At 45.3% G+C, this 18114-nt stretch overlaps 1 protein-coding gene across 1 annotated transcript in view; it reads right to left on the bottom strand.

The window, feature by feature from the left end:
• Window positions 1-17321, bottom strand: part of LOC148500781 (uncharacterized) — a 114758-nt gene extending 97437 nt beyond the window's left edge. Inside the window, exons 1-5 of the mRNA XM_088451430.1 lie at window positions 17147-17321; window positions 16297-16435; window positions 14813-14998; window positions 13384-13507; window positions 1867-3900 (exon numbers count right to left, since the gene is read on the bottom strand). Coding sequence (XP_088307556.1) covers window positions 1867-3900; window positions 13384-13507; window positions 14813-14998; window positions 16297-16374 — 2422 coding nt within the window. The 5' untranslated portion in view covers window positions 16375-16435; window positions 17147-17321. The remainder of the gene's footprint in view (window positions 1-1866; window positions 3901-13383; window positions 13508-14812; window positions 14999-16296; window positions 16436-17146) is intronic.
• Window positions 17322-18114: the final 793 nt, after the last annotated feature.

Below are 18114 nucleotides of genomic sequence, written 5' to 3'. Positions count from 1 at the left end.
GTGTGCAGCTGCACTGGAGGATGCCTGACCTCATCCAGTGCATAAATACAGAAAAAAGAGGGGACCCAGATGCTGCGCACAACCTTATTCCTCTACCTTATTAAGTGGCTTGACTTGTGTATTGTAAATATATGGAAAATGATGCATAGATGATATATGGTATATTGCTGTTGGCACCATATGATAATACAGTATCGTGTATAAAAATGGTACTTTTACTGATTAAACTGTCACATTAATAACAAATGACTCTAATGAGAATGCATCACTGCAATTCCAATAACAGTGTTTGCCTTAACACTGCTGGTCACAAGAAATAAACAATAAACAGAAATATTAATGAAGGAATGCAAAATAAATAAATAATAGTAAATATAAATAATAATGAATTGAAAAAAAAAGTTGAATAAAAGTCAAATAGCATATATGCCAATCAAGGTGCAAATAGGCACTGATGCTGGTCTCAACCTGTGATGCCGCTAACTGAATAATCCAAAGATGATATAGTTAATAGTTAATATGGAGATATAGCGGTGTCCCGCTAACTTGATGTGGGGTACCTTAGGTGGTGTATTGTAAGTCCTGTGGACGTCTGTGCGTTGCCCGGGATTGTCCTTCCTGTGGTGTGGGGATGGCTGGCTACGGCGAGCGCCGGGGATCACTCTGCGTCGCAGGCGTCCTGAATGACGAGACCACGGACACTGTCCCTGTTGCCAGGGGCAGGTCCGTTTATGTGTATCAGACCGCACCAGATGGGGGTACCTACGGTCCTAGCTTGCGTGAGCCGGGGGCCGCGGATGCTTCCACAACTGAGGGTACTCACCCGGATGCTCAGCTGCCGATCCCGACGGTCTTCTTGTCGGCAACGGTCTTCTTGTCGGCAAGGTTGATAGGAGACACTGTTAGGTAGGATTTTGCTACCTAACAGTGTCTCTATCAACCTAAACCTGCCGCCAGCTGTTCCAGTACATCATTGCGAATACCGGAAACAACAGCAATCAGCAAAGCGCGCCACCGTTGCCGACAAGAAGACCGTCGGGATCGGCGGTATCACAGGTTGAGACCAGCATCAGTGTCTATTTGCACCTTGGCATATATGCAATTTTGACTTTTTTTCAGTTTAATTATTATTTATATTTACTATTATTTATTTATTTTTGCATTCCTTAATTAATATTTCTGTTTATTGTTTATTTATGTCTTGTGACCAGCAGTGTTAAGGAAAACACTGTTATTGGATTGCAGTGATGCATTCTCATTAGAGTCATTTGTTATTAATGTGACAGTTTAATCAGTAAAAGTACCATTTTTATACACAATACTGTATTATCATTTGGTGCCAACAGCAATATACCATATATCATCTATAAATGCTCTGATGTACAATGAGATTTGATTTACAGTTAAAACATTTCCCACACTCAGAACAAGAAAATGGCTTCTCACCGGTGTGAATTATCTGATGTGCAATGAGATTTGATTTACGGTTAAAACATTTCCCACACTCAGAACAAGAAAATGGCTTCTCACCTGTGTGAGTTCTCTGATGCATAGCAAGAGGAGCTCTAAGTCTGAAACACTTGCCACACTCCGAGCAACAAAAAGGCTGCTCTTCAACGTGAATTGTCTGGTGTTTAGTAAGGAATGATTTGTGCATAAAATATTTGCCACAGTCAGGGCATGGTAAAGGCCTCACACCTATGTGACATTTCTGATGTGTGACAGGAGCTGTATCACTGACAAAACATTTTTTTCTTCGGGAGCAACAAAATGGCTTCTCTCCCATGCGAGTTCTCTGATGTACAGTGAGGTGTGCTTTACAGTTAAAACACTTTCCACATTCAGAACAGGACTATGGTTTCTCACCTGTGTGACGTCTCTGATGCATTACAAGGAGGGCCTTACGCGTAAATCGCTTCCCGCACTCAGAGCATGGATATGGTTTCTCTCCGGTGTGAGTTCTCTGATGTATAGGGAGGTCTGAGGCACTGGCAAAGCATTTCCCACACTCAGAGCATGAATAGGGTCTTTCTCCTGTATGAGTTCGGTGGTGTACAATGAGATGGGATTTCTGGGTAAAACATTGTCCACATTCAGAACAAGAGTATGGCCTCTCTCCTGTGTGAATTCGTTCATGGATTTCCAGCAGTCCTTTACGGCTGAAACTTTTCCCACAGACCGTGCAAGGAAACTCCTTTGTGACACTATGAGATACCTGGTGTTTAAAAAGAGATAATTTGTGTGTAAAGGGTTTGCTGCGGTCAGTGCAAGGAATAGGATTCACATGGACATGACCCCTCTGATGTGTAGCAAGACGTGACTCACTGGCAAAAAATTTCCCACACTCAGAGCGAGAAAATGGCTTCTGTCCTATGTGAGTCCTGTAGTGTACAGTGAGATTTGCTTTACGGTTAAAACATTTCCCACACTCAGAGCAAGAAAATGGTCTCTCCCCTGTGTGAATTCTCTGATGCATAACAAGAAGTCCTTGGCGATTGAAAGATAACCCACAGTCAAAGCAACAAAATGGCCTCTTGCCTGTGTGAGTTTTCTGATGCATAGCAAGAAGTGTTTTACGTTGGAAACATTTCCCACAGTCAGAGCAAGAAAATGTCTTCTCTCCAGTGGGAGTTCCTTGGTGCTCAGTTACTGATGACTTGTGTGTAAAATATTTACCACCATGCAAGGAAGGAGAAGGTTTTACGTCCATGTGAACGTCCTGATGTGTAACGCACTCGGCGTAATTAGTGGGACACTTTCCATGTTCATTAGAGGAATATGGGTTTGCTACTGCGTGAATTTTTAAGTGTGTGTTAAGCTGTGCAATATTTATAAAACCATTCCCACAAAGAGGACAACAATATCTTTTCTTTCCTTTATGAATTTCCTGATGTAGGGCAAGCAGGGAGTTATCTGTAAAACATTTGCCACAGTCAGCACATGTATACTGTGTATGATCTGTAGGTGTATTAATGTCAGTGTCTGTGAGGTCTCCTCCATCACATGAGACCGATTCCTCCTTAATATGAGTAGATATAATCTGTGTATGATATGTGGGAGTATAATTGTCAGTGTCTGTGAGGTTTCCTCCATCACATGAGACTGATTCCTCCTTAGTATGAGTAGAAGTATACTGTGTATGATATGTGGGAGTATAATTGTCAGTGTCTGTGAGGTTTCCTCCATCACATGAGACTGGTTCCTCCTTGGCATGACCAGATGTATACTGTGTATAACCTGTGGGTGTATAAATGTCAGTGTGTTTGAGGGTTCCTCCGTCACATGAGACTGATTCCTCCTTAGTATGAGTAGATGTATACTGTGTGTTATATGTGGGTGTATAAATGTCAGTGTCTGTGAGGGTTCCTTCATCACATGAGACTAGTTCCTCCTTAGCATGACCAGATGTGTAATGTGTATGACCTGTGCGTGTATAAATATCAGTGCCTGTGAGGTTCCCTTCATCACGTGAGGCTAGTTCCTCCTTAGCATGACCAGATGTGTAATGTGTATGACCTGTGGGTGTATAAATGTCAGGGTCTGTGAGGTCTCCTCCATCACATGAGACCGATTTCTCCTTAATATGAGTAGATGTATACTGTTGTGGATGATCTGTAGGTGTATACAAGTCAGTGTAATTGAGGTTTCCTCCATCACGTGAGACTGATTCCTCCTTAGCATGACCAGATGTGTAATGTGTATGATCTGTGGGTGCATTAATATCGATGTTGGGGAGATTCCCTCCATCTGTAACGATCTCCAGACTGTTGGTTGTGCCTTGTTCATCTATTGTTGCGTATTTATCTGCTTGGAGATGAAAATCCATACTGTGATCCTCATTCATACAATCCGGTGAAGTATTAGGGTTGTAGGAACCTCCAGATAATTTCTCAGTGAAATCTGGTGAAGAGAAGAACATTGTGGTTAGATGATATAATACTGTGATAATACAGAGCAGAAAAGGCTTCTGGGAGTGACATTCCTGCACAGAGTAAGTTGTAGTCTATGGTTCCCCTAGCTGACAATGCTATATGCACAGGGGGGAGCTGTAATCTATGGCCAAGACAAGGACAACTTCCAGTTTCAGTCATCGTCGTCCTCTGGTCACCTCATGGCTCTCTAGCTATTCTCTCTAGCCATTTCTGACACCAGTCAGTCACTGAACGCAAACTGAGTTGTGAACATGTGACCCCTACAGAGATCAGCTCATTCTAACACCCCTGCAGGGAGAAAGACTGAGGAATTCTGGGGCTTCAACCACTGTAGAATTGCTCATGGCACGCCCCCTTAGCTAAATGTCATCTTCTGCAGTGTCAATACAGTTCTTCCAATATTACTTTAAGAGCAGAGACACCTGAATATCTAAGTTTTCCAATCACAGCAATATTATCCCAGAAAGACAATTATCTGTGTTGCAGTTACTTACCCCTCAGTATCCACCAGTAGGGCAGAAGTAATTTTGAACACTAATATCCAGTATACAGACCTGTACTTGTTTATCTCTCATATATAATTGAGTGTTCCAGATAAATAATGGTTTTAGAGACCATGGGGTATTTTTACTACGTTCTTACTAAAGTTTTGCCGTTTTGGTAATTTTACCATCAGTTCTACAATCCGCCATTTACTAATGTCAAAACTGTCGAAAAACTGACCAAACAAGCGACTTTAGAACATCGAACTAAGTAGCGATTATTTTACATAGACAAGTATACAAACCGCAGTTATACCAAGTAGCGACTTGAAATACCGACAGAAACTGGCCAACCCGCCCAAATAATAAGACCTGTCTGTGGCAGGCGAGTTTGTGAAGCACTGCACAGAATACTATGATCCGTGCAGGCTTTTTTGATTAAAAAGCATAAAAAAGGTTAAAATAAAAAGTGTTGGGGTACCTACCCCAAAATCCATAACCAGTCCCGGGCCTCTGAGCCTAGGCTGGTATGGGAAAACAGAATATTATTAGAAGCACTGTCAGCACTAATAGATTTATTAAAAACAATATATACATAAAACCAATTCATACACAATAAATTAGAACAGAAAATAAATCACACGGCTAATGTTATAATTGATTCATATCTATAAACATATTAAAAAACACACAAGACTGGTAAAAAAAGATTAGTCAGTAAAGAACATTAAATGTATAGTAACATTGAAGCATACAACAAGAAAATTATTAGCGGAGGATTATTAGAAAGAACACAAGGGGCAGATGTAGTTACAGTAAGTCGCTTAATTCAAGCAGAAAAAATACCTGGAATTGGAAAATAAGGGGGGGGGGGTGGAACAGCGTGGGGTCCCCCTTATTTTCAAATAACCAGCACTAGGCTTAGGCTGCTGGGGGGCCAACGATATAGCAGTGGGACACACAGTGTGGGATCCTCCTGCCTCAATGGCAGCCAGCCCAAGGCTAAAAGCCTTAGGGGATTGGGGGGGACCCATCCCACCCCAAAAAAAAAAAAAAATGCATAGTGATCTGTGCAGGGCATTCACACCACAAAAGTTTGACGGCAGGATTACCGTCAGATCCGGATTTTAAATGACATAGTCTTCATCTAGCACCCTGCACCTGTCAAAACAGCAGTTCCTTTTTCCTGCCTGAGGTGTCGCTCCCTGCTCTGGTGCTTCTTGCACACTCAGCTGATGCAATAAACTTCCGATATACAGACCAGAATGTGCTAGAAGCAGCAGAGCAGAGAGTGACACCCCAGGCAGGAAAGAGGAACTGCACAGGCTGTGACAGGTGCAGGGTGCTAGAATGAAGACTATTACAGTTATAACCAATCCATTGTAAATGATGGTCTTTATGACTGCAATTCGACGTCAATACCAGTTAGTTTCAATCCAATGTCAAACCTGATGGTTAGTAAACTTACCCCCTAAAGTTGTTCCCTGAATGCCCTGAATGGTACCTTAAACCTGTTAGAGAAAACTACGTTCAATGGTGACAGTGTCCAGCAACTAGAAGGAATTTTACCACTAAACTGTAGAGTCTGGCGTCCCGGGCAAGTAGTGGTATTAACAGGTTCAATGGGTTTAGGAAGAAGAATTACTCCCACCGACCATGATATTACAGGGAAAATTAAGAGTTATAGTAGACTTACATTTGTCAACTCTATTTCTTCGAAGTCCATAGGGTCCACAGGGATACCATGGGGATGTCCTAAAGCAGTTTCCCCTAAGCGTGGGGACGCTCCTGAGCAGAAAGGAGAATCTGATGCCCAAAGGAAGCATCCTGAGAGTCAAAGGTGTTGAACCTGAGAAAGGTGTGGACAGAAGACCACGTGGCTGCCTTGAACAATTGTTCAGCAGAAGCGCCACGTCGAACCACCACAAGGGTCCCACAGACAGAGTAGAATGTGCTGTAATCCTATTTGGAACAGGACAACCAGCTTGCGTTTAGGCCTGAAAGATTGTCATGCAGAGCCAACGAGCCAAAATCTGTCTGTTAGCTGGTCAGCCTCGCTTGTGAAAGCCATACAACACAAAAAGAGAATCGGATTCCTTAAGGATTTGGCACGATCAACGTAGATCCGAAGAGCACGAACCACATCCAGAGAGGCTTCACCTGCAGAGAGATCAGAGGACTGGAACGCCGGAACCATATTCTCTTCATTTAAATGGAACCGGAATATTCTAAAAGACAGAGGAGCGATCCTTTGCTGAAAGTGCAGAAACCTAAACTCTAAGGGAGGCCAGGCGGAGGCCGAGGGCTAACCCAGCCTGGAGAAAGGCAAGCACCAGGGAAACCCTAAAAACTGTAGGGTCAAATCCTCTGGGGGAGCACCATTGAAAGTAGGAGTGCCAAATTCTGTACTAGATGTGAGCTGAGGAAGGCTTACGTGCCCTGAGCATTAACTGGACCACAGAGCGAGATAAACCCATGGCTCTTAAGAGGGATGACTCGAGAGCCACGCCGTCAAAGACAGACAAGGTACGTCTGGCTGCAGGCAAGGGCCTGCCCTAACTGATCCTGCCATCGAGGAAGTGGAAAAGGAGTGTCTGTGGAGAGACTCCGTACATCGGTGAACCAATGGTGCCTGGGTCAGGCTGGAGCTATTAATATCACTGTGCCGCCTTCTTGTTTGAACTTTCAAGAACCCTGGGGAGGAGGGAGATCGGAGGAAAGAGGTATGCGAGACTGAAGTCCCAACTCACCGCCAGAGCATTCACAAAGGCAGCTGAGGGGTCTCTGGTCCTGGACCCGTACCTGGGGACCTTGTGCTTGTGACATGAGGCCATGAGGTCTACTTCTGATAGGCCCCATCTGTCCACCAGGAGTTGAAAGACATCTCTCCGGCGTGTATGTCCCGACGGCTTAGAAAGTCAGCTTCCCAGTTGAGGATTCCGGGATGAACACTGCCGAGAGATGAAATTCGGCCCAGACTAGGATGTTTGCCACTTCCCGCATGGCGTGCCTCCCTGATGGCTGAGGTAGGCTACCGCAGTCGCGTTGTCGGACTGGATTTGGACTGGCCTGCTCTGTACACTCCTCGAAGCTCCAGAATGTTTATGGACAGGCGACTTTCCTGGATTGTCCACCATCCCTGAAAGGTATGATGGTCGGTTACCTTGCCCCATCTGCAAAGATTAGCATGTGTAGTGAGGAGCTCCCAATTTGGAATCCAGAAGGGGCGACCCTTGTCCAGATGGGACGTCTGTAGCCACCAAGAGAGGGAAAGCCGAACCTCCGGAGAGAAGAGGATCGTCTGGGACCGGATCAGATGATACTGGCCGTTCCACTGGGAGAGAATCAATTGTTGAAGTGGCCTGGAGTGGAACTGGGCGTATTCCACCATATTGAAGGTGGATACCATGGACCCCAGAACCTGCATCGCTGAGTGAATGGATACCCTCCGACTGTGAAGCAAGTTGCACACATGCAATTGCATTGCCGACATTTTGTCCGCTGGCAGAAAGATCCTCTGTATTCGAGAGTCCAGGAGTGCACCCAGATGTACCATTCGCTGTGCTGGAGAGAGGAAGGACTTTTTCCAATTGACAATCCAGCCATGTGTTTGCAGGCAGTCCACGGTCAGCTGGAGATGGCGTTGTAACACAGCCGGTGACTGTGTCAAAATTAAGAGGTCGTCTAGGTATGGCAGGATTCTGACTCCCTGACACCTAAGTAGGCTGCCATAACTTCCATTACTTTGGTAAAGACCAAAGGGCAGCGCCTGAAACTGGTAATGTTGCTGTAGAACAGCAAACCGTAGGAACAGTTGGTGGGTTGGAGTAATAAGAACATGCAGGTATGCATCCTGAATGTCCAGAGTAACCATGAAATTCCCAGGCTCCAATGCCAGGACAATTGATCGTAGAGTTTCTATGCGGAACTTGGGCACACAGATAAATTTGTTGAGAGATTTGAGATTCAGAATAGGCTGATGAGACCCGTCGGGCTTCTGAATCAAAAGTAGAGTGGGATAAAAACCAGTTCCTTGATGAACCGAAGGAACTCTATTATCAAACATGAACTCAGCAGGGAGTGAATGGCTTCCTGGAGGGCCAGGGCCTTGATAGGGTCTGACGGGTGACCTGTACAAAAAAATTGCTGGGGAGGACGCTTTAGAAAGGTGAAAGAGTACCCCTGAGAGACCACTTCTCAGACCCAGGCGTGTGTTGTTTGACGCCAAGAGTCAGCAAATCGAAGAAGTCGGCCTCCCACCCTGGGATCCCTCAGGAGGAGGCCCGCCCTATCAGGCGGTGGGTTTGCCGTCACACTTGGAAGCTGGAGGTCTGGCCGACCAAGACTGCTTGGCTTGCGGCTTGGTGGTCTTGTGAAAACTAGGCTGTCTAGGAAAGGACTGACCTTTTGCTGCACCCTAAGGGCGAACGGACCGAAAGGAGAATGGCCTAGGCTTAGGGGCAGCTGCTGATGGCAGAAAGGTAGAATTTAAGGCCGCCACGGTATCCGCGATTTTGTCCAACTGCGCCGAACAGCCTGTCTGCAGAGAAGGGTAAGGATTCGAGGGCCTTCTTGGATTCCGTGTCCACTTTCCAGGACCATAGCCAAAGGACATGGCGGGTGACTACCAAGGTCGCAGATGCCTTAGAAGCAAGGTGTTCAGTGTCCGACGCAGCTTCTCTCAATTAAGAGGCCACTACCTGAATATGGGAAATGTAGGTCAGTCGTTCCCTGGTAGCATCTGATGGCAGGTTGTCTTCCAATGCTTCTGTCCAACCTTCGATAGCCTTAGCTACCCAGGCCGCAGCCATAGCCGGCCAAGTAATAACACCGGAAAGCGAGTAGACTGATTGGAGACAAGTTTCCAGATTTCTATCCATGGCATTCTTTAAGGGAGGATGTAGATGGTAAAGGCAGGGTAGAGCTTCTAACTAGGCATGCCACATGCGAATCAACAGTGGGAGAGAATTGCTACTTAGTAAGCTCACCAGCAGGGAGAGGGTAAAAAGACACGTCTTTTTGGAACCTGGAACAGTTTGCCAGGAGTACCCCAAGCTACTCACCTTTTGACATTTAAACACTGGGGTTTTAGGCTTAGGGACCAGTTCCTCTTCCTCTATATTCAGGATTGATTTAACCAGCCTCACTAAAGAAGGGACATCCACTGTTGAATGACAGTCCTCCTCGCCCGAGGGCGACCCAGGGAGAGAACCTTGTGCATCATCTACCTCCTCAGATGATATGTCAGAATCCAAAAGCTGGGTGGACTGAGAGGATGATATAGTCCACCTATGTGCTTTGGTGGCTAACGGTCTGTCCGCCTGTAACGATGCTGCTGATAGGCGACAGACGTTTGACCTATATTCTGAACTGAGTGGCACACAGACCATCCTGCACAAAATCCTGAGGGGACAAGCCCGCTGAACAGGATCTGCAAGTAACTAGCACTAGGCCTCAGGCTCCTGTTTACCCTTTGAAGACATAGTAATAACCAGCCAGCAGCACACAATCAGTGTATGGCTAGTAATGCAGTGTGACACCCTTCACAAATAGAAGTAAATATGAAGTAATGATGAACCCCTACACGCTTGGTAGTTGAGGGTTAAACAATAGCAGCAGGGATACATATAATTGACAATTATGAAAGATTTAAGACAGTATATGACAACAGCAGTGCTAGCATAAGTCACTTATAATGGGCACTAAATCAACTTCTCAAGCCTCAAAGGGCTGATTTGTGTGTTGTATAACCTGGTCCCAGGGAGAGGTATTCAGGGAGACTAGGCCTGAATCAACCGAGACCTGTAGCTTCAGAAAATCCCTGATTAATGGCTCTGAGCGTCTCATATAAGGAGGAGGGTGAGGAGCAGCTCAGATGCGGGAAACCTCTTGTGAGACATTGCTCTCTGGGCTGGGGGAGTGGCTGCAGGGGGAGAGCCTGCCTCCTCGCTGCTGCATCAGCCGCCGGCCTCTACCTGTTCCCCGACACCAGCTTTTAACTGCCCCGGTAGTCTAGTGGGGGAGTGAACGAACCAGTCACACCACTGCAGCGTCCTCTGCCAGGACTGCACAAAACGCGATACCCCGCAAGCAGGTAAGCGCCTTACCTGATCTTCTCCGTTTGTCTGGCTGCAGCCCTGGGTCCCCAGTGGAGCGACTAGCAGAGCCAGCAGAGGTAGTTGGAGCAACAGCACAGGCGCTCATTAGGACGCCATGCTGCTTGCTCAGATAAACAAAAAAAATTACAAACCTCATAAAAAATAAAGCTTGGGGCTGCCTAAGCAGTCCCCCTGCCTAAAGGTGCGACCAGTCCTGCCGGCACCAAACGTAAAACTGTCTGGTTTAACTGTCTGGCATCCCAGGATGCACCGGTCCTTCTGGACGGAGGGGGGGAGGGAGAGACGGACGCACGCGCACACACACACCTCTCTGTGGATCCCTATGGACCCTGAAGAAGAAACATGGAATATCTGCGCTTCCTTGTCACGGTTATGCCACAACCAGGGATTGTTAAGATATAAAAGCTCAATCGGATTAACATGTGAATTAATTACGTGACAGTAATGAAGGTGATAAATTAACTACATTGATAATCTCACCATTCCATTAGACCGATTTATCACATCTTTCTTACCTATACTTAGTCAGTGCATCAGTGGCTACATAGATAGAGTTTTCTGTTACAAGTGTTATCACGATTAATACACCCGAATTCACAGTTATACCAGAGTTAAAACAAGATAACATTCTACCCGATATCACGGTTACAGCTTAAAAAAAAACTGTCACCCACCAGTGAGTTCTGTTACCCTCCACAAGCACCAGGTGTGTACACTGCCTAATGACCAGTTAGCTTGGTCACTGCTGATTTATGAGGTGCTTGTAAGCCTAGTCTCTCCTTTCCTTTATCAGAATGTCCACTCCATTACTCACCTGTATCACCATGTTATTAGTCTGTATGACCAAGGCCCCATCTACTCCCTCTTATCCTACTTCTCTGTCCTATACCCCATTTACCCCATCTTCCCTGCCCTCACCTACTTCAACCTACCCTCCTTCCACCTCAACTGTTTAGTCTCCACCTCCTCAGCAACTGCATGGGTTACTAAGCTTAATGCTCCTTTAGCTCCTATTGTCTCTCATCGCCCTTTCCCTCTAGGAGTGTAAGTTCTCACAGGCAGGGCCCTCTGCCCTATGTCTCATGCCTGTCCTCCACGTCTAATGCAGAAATGTTTCTGTATGTGACCTGTTCTGCTAATTGTGTCCATGCATTTAGGGCCTGATTCAGAGCCGTTCGCTATTTGCGGTCGTTCGTTCAAAAACAAGGGGTGGCTATTCAAATGATCCGTTCGCAAATTGCAGTCTGTTCACACCTCTAAGACTGAACGAGCGAGCAAAACATACGCTCGGTTATTTGTTAAAAACGCCCCCTGGCCGCTCGCACCATACGTCATGTCCGCTATTTATTAGATTAATCGAGTACATCGACCAGCGTATGAACTGCTCGCTATTCTTGTGGTTGGTTTTTGCTACCACAATCTTGCGAGCAGTTCTGGCTATAAAATAACCCAGTGACGTGGTCAATGACGCTGCTGTATTAATTATGCACACCCATAAAACGCCCGTTTTGACCTTTAAGCACGCCTGCGTTCGGATCTCCACTCCCCATTTTCAAGCACCTTCCCCTGTTACCACCCACATACGCCTCATTCTGTCACTCAAAATAGCAGGCATTCGCTATATTGCGAGCACATGAATTTCGGCCGCACTGACTGGTTCGCGCATGCGTATAACGATCCGTACGCATGCGCAGATGTGCGAACATCGCTCGGAACGAGCGTACTGCCGCTAGCGAGTGGCTCTGAATGAGGGCCTTAGTACTCTATCTATGTCTACGTAGGATTACTGACCCGGATACGCTATGCTGATTTTTTTTTGCAGTTGAGCCATAATCAGCAATCTGCGCGTGTGTGTAAGTCGCACGGCTAATGCGCCAAGGTACACAGCGACGATTTATTCGCAGTGTGATTGACAGTCAGAGAGTGTTTGAGAAATTAGCAGCAAAGACCCTACGCAACACTAAAAAGTGCCACCCATCCCCAGCTCCCTAAGGTTTTGCACAGAAAATATTAAAACGCTAATACACCTGCATACATATATTGGGCCGTGTACCATAAATATTGCTAATCATTACATAGCACTTACATCGATGCCTGAGTCCTCTTATACATACATTTAGCAGACTGTGGTAAATATTGACTTTCCCCTGGAGTTTCAAAAACCCAAGCATGTCATCGGAGAGCCCAGACTATTTTACTGTATAAATTGGCTGTCCTAGGAACATAGGGAAACCGCTACATGACTTCACAAATCAGGAGCCACGCTGCTCAGGGCAGGAATAGGTACTGATCGGTGTCTTATTAGTCTTAGATTTTTGGAATGTAAGCTCTGACGAGCAGGGCCCTTTTCCCTCATGTGCTTCTCCTTCCCTTACTTACACCATCACTTACTCCCCACAACGGCACCTACCACTTGGTTGCTGACTCCCTGCTGCTTATGTAAGTGTTATCATTGCTATTGCAGCAAAGTGTATAAACCATGTCCTTCTCCTGCATTGTTTTGTACTGTTAATAACGGTTTTCTTGTGTGATTATATGTTTATGTACTTTGTTAGGAGCTGAGGAAGCCTTGTGGCGCCATATAAATAAAGGATAATAACTTGGCATGGATGACGAACACATCTTGGCCCAGTTATTAGTGCGTGTGCCCCCAACTAGCAGAACACGCAAGTACTGTGTGAGAGGAAAGGTAGTTGGACAGTTATATATATTGTTCTCACCATTCCTGTCTATGTACGGTGACATCAGAACAGAAATAGCCCATACATACAGCTCTGCTAAATTATTCCTCTGTTGCTGAATGTGACTCCCAGATACACCACACTGTACACACATAGCAATTCCTCTTACCCAGTGATGTGAGGGGCCGGTGATTCTCCATCATCACGTCCTTGTACAGACCCCTGTGTCCTTCTATATACTCCCACTCCTCCATGGAGAAATAGACAGTGACGTCCTCACACCTTATAGGAACCTGACATACACACACAATGATACAGTCATCATTCAGGCAAATCAACAGGTTTTGCTGTAGTGGTTGTTCTAGATTTTAAAGGGGTAATTCTATCTAAAGTGGAATATGGCATTATAATGGTCATTTAAATTGGCACATACTGCTCAAAAATCAACATAGAAACAGGGCAACATCATAACTTATACATAAAAAAAATGAATAAACCTAGAGAAGAATCGGTCATGCACCACTACTAGACACTGGGCACCTCTAGGCTCTGGTTACGAGTAATAGAAGTAGACTATGCACACAGAAGGGGAGTCCCTGGTCACAGCTCCTGTGTGCATACATGTAATGCTTCAGGAGGCGTCCGAAGGATAAAGACGCCTCCAGCCAGCATCTCAAATCCGATGCCCGAGTCCAAAGATGCAGGATCGGATCAACATCGTGACGATAGGATTTACAGCATTCGTCATCTCAGTGAGCCTAAAGCTACTCAGATTGGCCATCACATCTGCACTGTCTGTAATTCTCTCCGTCACATACGGAAGCAAGATTAAACTTGCTCACTGACTAAGCCCTAAATCACTCTTCTCCTCCCTATATTCCCTTAAAGCTCATCTTACCTTATCTTTCATCTCAAGCCTACCACCCCTCCTGCTAACACTCAAGGCTCTGCTCTCCTCTCCTCTTCTTCTGCTTTACTTCTTATGTCCACCGATATCTTCCCTAGCTCTTGATCAGGGCCCCTTGCCATGGTTTTCGCTAGGCAAATATGTCAACTGCACATTGTATTTATGTGTATAGTTATGTCTTTATCAGTTTCTATATATGCTACTTGTTGTTTCTGCTTTCCCTTTGTACGGCACTAGAGTAGCCTTGTCGTACCTTAAACATACTATAAAAATAATAACTGTATATTGTCCAATTACCAGCAGTCACCTCTCCAGTCATCACCCAGACACATCCCCTGGGGTTACTGTATAATGTCCCATTCCCAGCAGTCACCTCTCCAGTCATCACCCAGACACATCCCCTGGTGTTACTGTATAATGTCCCATTCCCAGCAGTCACCTCTCCAGTCATCACCCAGACACATCCCCTGGGGTTACTGTATAATGTCCCATTCCCAGCAGTCACCTCTCCAGTCATCACCCAGACACATCCCCTGGTGTTACTGTATAATGTCCCATTCCCAGCAGTCACCTCTCCAGTCATCACCCAGACACATCCCCTGGTGTTACTGTATAATGTCCCATTCCCAGCAGTCATCACCCAGACACATCCCCTGGTGTTACTGTATAATGTCCCATTCCCAGCAGTCACCTCTCCAGTCAGCAGCTGAATGATCTTGTTGGTGAGTTCCAGGATCTTCTGGTCATTGTGTTTCTCATGTATCAGCGAGTGAGGTGGAGGCACCGTGATGGGGCTCTGGGTCCTGGTCAGTCCTCCTGACACATGGCTGCTGGGTGTCACATGCTCACCAGATGTCTTCTTCATTACTGTATAATCCTGTGTGTTGGGAAAGGCATAACAGATATCACTATATACATTCCCAAAAGTCATAATATTTCCAGTCTAACATCTGTTTTATTAATAGAGATACCAGTGATATCACTGTGACACTCCCAGACCCCCTCACCTCCCCAGTCAGGTCCCTGTGTTAGTAATAGAGATAATAGTGATGTCACTGTGACACTCTCAGACTCCCGCACCTCCCCAGTCAGGTCCCTGTGTTAGTAATAGAGATAATAGTGATGTCACTGTGACACTCCCAGACTCCCTCCCCTCCCCAGTCAGGTCCCTGTGTTAGTAATAGAGATAATAGTGATGTCACTGCGACACTCTCAGAATCCCTCACCTCCCCAGTCAGGTCCCTGTGTTAGTAATAGAGATAATAGTGATGTCACTGTGATACTCCCAGACTCCCTCACCTCCCCAGTCAGGTCCCTGTGTTAGTAATAGAGATAATAGTGATGTCACTGTGACACTCCCAGACTCCCTCACCTCCCCGGTCAGGTCCCTGTGTTAGTAATAGAGATAAGAGTGATGTCACTGTGACACTCTCAGAATCCCTCACCTCCCCAGTCAGGTCCCTGTGTTAGTAATAGAGATAATAGTGATGTCACTGTGACACTCCCAGACTCCCTCACCTCCCCAGTCAGGTCCCTGTGTTAGTAATAGAGATAATAGTGATGTCACTGTGACACTCCCAGACTCCCTCACCTCCCCAGTCAGGTCCCTGTGTTAGTAATAGAGATAAGAGTGATGTCACTGTGACACTCCCTGACTCCCTCACCTCCCCAGTCAGGTCCCTGTGTTAGTAATAGAGATAATAGTGATGTCACTGTGACACTCCCAGACTCCCTCACCTCCCCAGTCAGGTCCCTGTGTTAGTAATAGAGATAATAGTGATGTCACTGTGATACTCCCAGACTCCCTCACCTCCCCAGTCAGGTCCCTGTGTTAGTAATAGAGATAATAGTGATGTCACTGTGACACTCCCAGACTCCCTCACCTCCCCAGTCAGGTCCCTGTGTTAGTAATAGAGATAAGAGTGATGTCACTGTGACACTCTCAGAATCCCTCACCTCCCCAGTCAGGTCCCTGTGTTAGTAATAGAGATAATAGTGATGTCACTGTGATACTCCCAGACTCCCTCACCTCCCCAGTCAGGTCCCTGTGTTAGTAATAGAGATAATAGTGATGTCACTGTGACACTCCCAGACTCCCTCACCTCCCCAGTCAGGTCCCTGTGTTAGTAATAGAGATAAGAGTGATGTCACTGTGACACTCCCTGACTCCCTCACCTCCCCAGTCAGCAGGTAGATTATATCCATGGTGAGATTTAAAATCCTCTCAGTTATGTGACTCCAGTCCTTTTTCATCCTAGTGTGTTGATCAGATACTCTTGTACAGTCAATAGCTAGTCAAGTTTCAACTCACGACCTAAAAAATAAAAAAAAGAACATAAGGGCTGAGATTTCTCATCCACTCTGGACAAAGACAGGCAGACTTCCTGTATAAAAGTTTAACAATTGTGTGTTTTAGTTAGAAGTTAATTACTATTAGAACAATTGACTCATAAACCGTTATATAGGTACCACAAAAGGTGGCAAAAAAACCCAAAAATGACTGAGCTATTGAAATGCAGTGCACATGAAACGCGTGTATACCCGATCACATGCCGACACGCTTAGCGTTTACATGGGATCTCACAACCTGATAGCACTTTCAGATTTTTAGCGCTAGTGGGTAAGGCGCCAAATCCTCCCTCTCCCATAACCTTATATAGGACACATCACGCAGTTACTTTTTCCCGACACAACAAACTCTGCTCCACCAGTATATTAATAACAGAACACCAGAGTCTACTTCATGCTACCAGAGGCTACCCCACCAGTATTACAGTAATGGAACATCGGAGTCTCCCCTAAGTGTATTATATTAGCCGGACAATACAGCACGCTCCACCTGTATTGTAACATTACGATCCCATAGTCTGTATCCCATATTATAATAACAGCACATAATAGTCTGCTCCACCCGTAACAATAACATGACCACAGAGTCTACACCACTTGTATGTAATATTAACAACCTGTATAATAATAGCAGGGCACATGTATTATACTAACAAGGCACAAGAGTCTACTCCACCTGTATCAGGCTGACATGACACCAAACTCCACTCCACCTGTATTATAAGGTAAACAGCATCACTTCCAGCCAGACACACCACTGTCTTTTATTTATTTCCTCCTGCTCAAACGATTTCCTTGTAGATTGTAAATAATTAATTGCCTCCTGTGTGTACGTTCCACCTAACTTCCGGTCTGAGGCTCTTCCACCTAACTTCCGGTCTGTGCGTTCCAGACAACTTCCGCAATGTGCGTTGCACACAACGAGTTAGTTACAGGAAAGCAGTGTATTGTGGGAGATGTAGTTTACGCTTCTAATCAATTCAGTTGCCTTATAGTATCAGGTGGACTGCAATATCCAGAATGCATTGCGATAGGCGGCACCCAGTGTATAACTGTAACCTTAACAGTGATTCATTTACTTTATTGGGTTCTGTAGCACAGTGCCTCTGTGCTCCGTATCGGTACTGCACCCTTCCCTAATCATTGTTACTCCGCCATCTTGTGACCATCTAGAGAACTGCAGCTACGTGTTCATTCATACCACCATTATTGTTAATATTATTATTATTATTATTATTATTATTATTATTATTAATAATAATAATAATAATATAGTGACTGTGACATCTGGACTTCTGATCTGCAGATCCTTTCCCTGACCATCACTTTTATTATTGTTAATATAAATATGTGACACCTTTGTTTCTGAACTGTCGCTCCTCCCCTTGGCTGTAGTATTAATTATTGTTGTTACACCTTAACCTAATCAATTATTTCTGACCAGCAGCTCCTCTCCCTATCACATTATTGTTATTATGTGACACCTCTGCCTTGGGGGGACTGTGTGTAAGCTGCTCTCTCTGGCCATCACTTTTATTATTAATGTCATCATCTTGATTATTATTATTAACTTGCATTTTGGACCCGTCACTAGCTGTTTGGCTTCTTGCATCTCGGATCTTAGTAAATAACGTAAAACACAGA

Source organism: Taudactylus pleione, unplaced genomic scaffold (assembly GCF_031769625.1).
Source record: "Taudactylus pleione unplaced genomic scaffold, aTauple2 ptg000547l, whole genome shotgun sequence".
Taxonomy (NCBI): Eukaryota; Metazoa; Chordata; class Amphibia; order Anura; family Myobatrachidae; genus Taudactylus; species Taudactylus pleione.
This window is presented reverse-complemented; position numbering and strand designations above follow the sequence as displayed.